The 2,500-nt window shown below is 44.8% G+C and overlaps 1 protein-coding gene across 1 annotated transcript in view; it reads right to left on the bottom strand.

The window, feature by feature from the left end:
* plcb4b (phospholipase C, beta 4b) overlaps positions 1-2,500 on the bottom strand; it is a 51,762-nt gene that overhangs the window by 14,563 nt on the left and 34,699 nt on the right. The window contains 1 exon segment of the mRNA XM_016517361.1: positions 1-42. This exon segment is cut by the window's left edge and continues 163 nt beyond it. Within this exon segment, the coding sequence (XP_016372847.1) occupies positions 1-42 (42 nt within the window).

Raw genomic sequence — 2,500 nt, 5'->3', positions numbered from 1 at the left:
GTACACAGCGATGCGCAGCACGGCCAGATCCGGCAGAATCACCTGACCACAGATGAGAGAGAGATCACATGATCAACGGTCAGTCTGACCACAGATTCAGGACGGAAGCAGGTCAAACACAGAGACATGATGGGATACGACATGCGCTGCTCACAACATTACACCCTCCACCGCTGTACAGGACCTTAGTGAAACCCCCACAAACACACAGCAGTGAACAGTAAATCAACACACTGTTTCATGAATCACCAGTGCTGATCAGTGCATGAACACAGAACACGCCTGTGTGTTTGTACCCAGAAATGAGTTAAACCTGACGAAATCTCCTTTTGTGGATGTCCTGATTTGAAAACAATCTAAAAATGAAGCAAATAAAGATTTTTTTCACAAATGCAGAGAGTTTTCTGTTAGTGTGTGGGTGTTTTATAAAAGTTGATATTACTTTAACTTGAGTGCCACGTTTGTAGAACACTGTCACTCACAGCATGCATGTGAGTGTGTACGCGAGTCTGTTTGAGAGTGTGTGTGTGAGTGTGTGTGTGTGTGTGTGTGAGAGAGTGTGTGTGTGTGTGTGTGTGTGAGAGAGAGAGTGAGTGTGTGTGTGAGAGAGAGTGAGTGAGTGAGTGTGTGTGTGTGTGTGTGTATGCGAGAGAGAGTGAGTGTGTGTGTGAGAGAGAGTGAGTGAGTGAGTGTGTGTGTGTGTGTGTGTATGCGAGAGAGAGTGAGTGTGTGTGTGAGAGAGAGTGAGTGAGTGAGTGTGTGTGTGTGTGTGTGTATGCGAGAGAGAGTGAGTGTGTGTGTGAGAGAGAGTGAGTGAGTGAGTGTGTGTGTGTGTGTGTGTATGCGAGAGAGAGTGAGTGTGTGTGTGAGAGAGAGTGAGTGAGTGAGTGTGTGTGTGTGTGTGTGTATGCGAGAGAGAGTGAGTGTGTGTGTGAGAGAGAGTGAGTGAGTGAGTGTGTGTGTGTGTGTGTGTATGCGAGAGAGAGTGAGTGTGTGTGTGAGAGAGAGTGAGTGAGTGAGTGTGTGTGTGTGTGTGTGTATGCGAGAGAGAGTGAGTGTGTGTGTGAGAGAGAGTGAGTGAGTGAGTGTGTGTGTGTGTGTGTGTATGCGAGAGAGAGTGAGTGTGTGTGTGAGAGAGAGTGAGTGAGTGAGTGTGTGTGTGTGTGTGTGTATGCGAGAGAGAGTGAGTGTGTGTGTGAGAGAGAGTGAGTGAGTGAGTGTGTGTGTGTGTGTGTGTATGCGAGAGAGAGTGAGTGTGTGTGTGAGAGAGAGTGAGTGAGTGAGTGTGTGTGTGTGTGTGTGTATGCGAGAGAGAGTGAGTGTGTGTGTGAGAGAGAGTGAGTGAGTGAGTGTGTGTGTGTGTGTGTGTATGCGAGAGAGAGTGAGTGTGTGTGTGAGAGAGAGTGAGTGAGTGAGTGTGTGTGTGTGTGTGTGTATGCGAGAGAGAGTGAGTGTGTGTGTGAGAGAGAGTGAGTGAGTGAGTGTGTGTGTGTGTGTGTGTATGCGAGAGAGAGTGAGTGTGTGTGTGAGAGAGAGTGAGTGAGTGAGTGTGTGTGTGTGTGTGTGTATGCGAGAGAGAGTGAGTGTGTGTGTGAGAGAGAGTGAGTGAGTGAGTGTGTGTGTGTGTGTGTGTATGCGAGAGAGAGTGAGTGTGTGTGTGAGAGAGAGTGAGTGAGTGAGTGTGTGTGTGTGTGTGTGTATGCGAGAGAGAGTGAGTGTGTGTGTGAGAGAGAGTGAGTGTGTGTGTGTGTGTGTGAGAGAGAGAGAGTGTTTGTGTGTGTGTCTCTCTCTGTGTCTCCTTACAGCGGCTGTAATTGTGTAATTGCCGCCCATCATTGTACACAGATGAGGGGAAATGAACATGATGAGGAGTACATTACACACACACACACACAAAGACACACTCAACATCTAATTCTCAAACTTCAAGCAGCTCAAACTCTCTTTCATCAACAAAATGAACAAACTGATTTCTGTCAAAAACTGCATCTTCAGCAAATGCAGCTCAGATGATCTGGAGAGCAACCTGCTCAAACCTTCATCTAACATTCATCAAGCGCTCATCTAATGCTCAAACCTTCATCTAACATTCATCAAGCGCTCATCTAATGCTCAAACGTTCATCTAACACTTATCTAACATTCATCGAACACTTATCTAACGTTCATCTAACACTTATCTAACATTCATCTAATGCTCAAACGTTCATCTAACACTTATCTAACGTTCATCTAATGCTCAAACGTTCATCTAACACTTATCTAACGTTCATCTAATGCTCAAACGTTCATCTAACACTTATCTAACGTTCATCTAATGCTCAAACGTTCATCTAACACTTATCTAACGTTCATCTAATGCTCAAATGTTCATCTAACACTTATCTAACATTCATCTAATGCTCAAATGTTCATCTAACACTTATCTAACATTCATCTAATGCTCAAATGTTCATCTAACACTTATCTAACATTCATCTAATGCTCAAATGTTCATCTAA

The sequence above is a fragment of the Sinocyclocheilus rhinocerous genome, unplaced genomic scaffold, assembly GCF_001515625.1.
Source record: "Sinocyclocheilus rhinocerous isolate Xijiao unplaced genomic scaffold, SAMN03320098_v1.1 scaffold2764, whole genome shotgun sequence".
Taxonomy (NCBI): domain Eukaryota; kingdom Metazoa; phylum Chordata; class Actinopteri; order Cypriniformes; family Cyprinidae; genus Sinocyclocheilus; species Sinocyclocheilus rhinocerous.
This window is presented reverse-complemented; position numbering and strand designations above follow the sequence as displayed.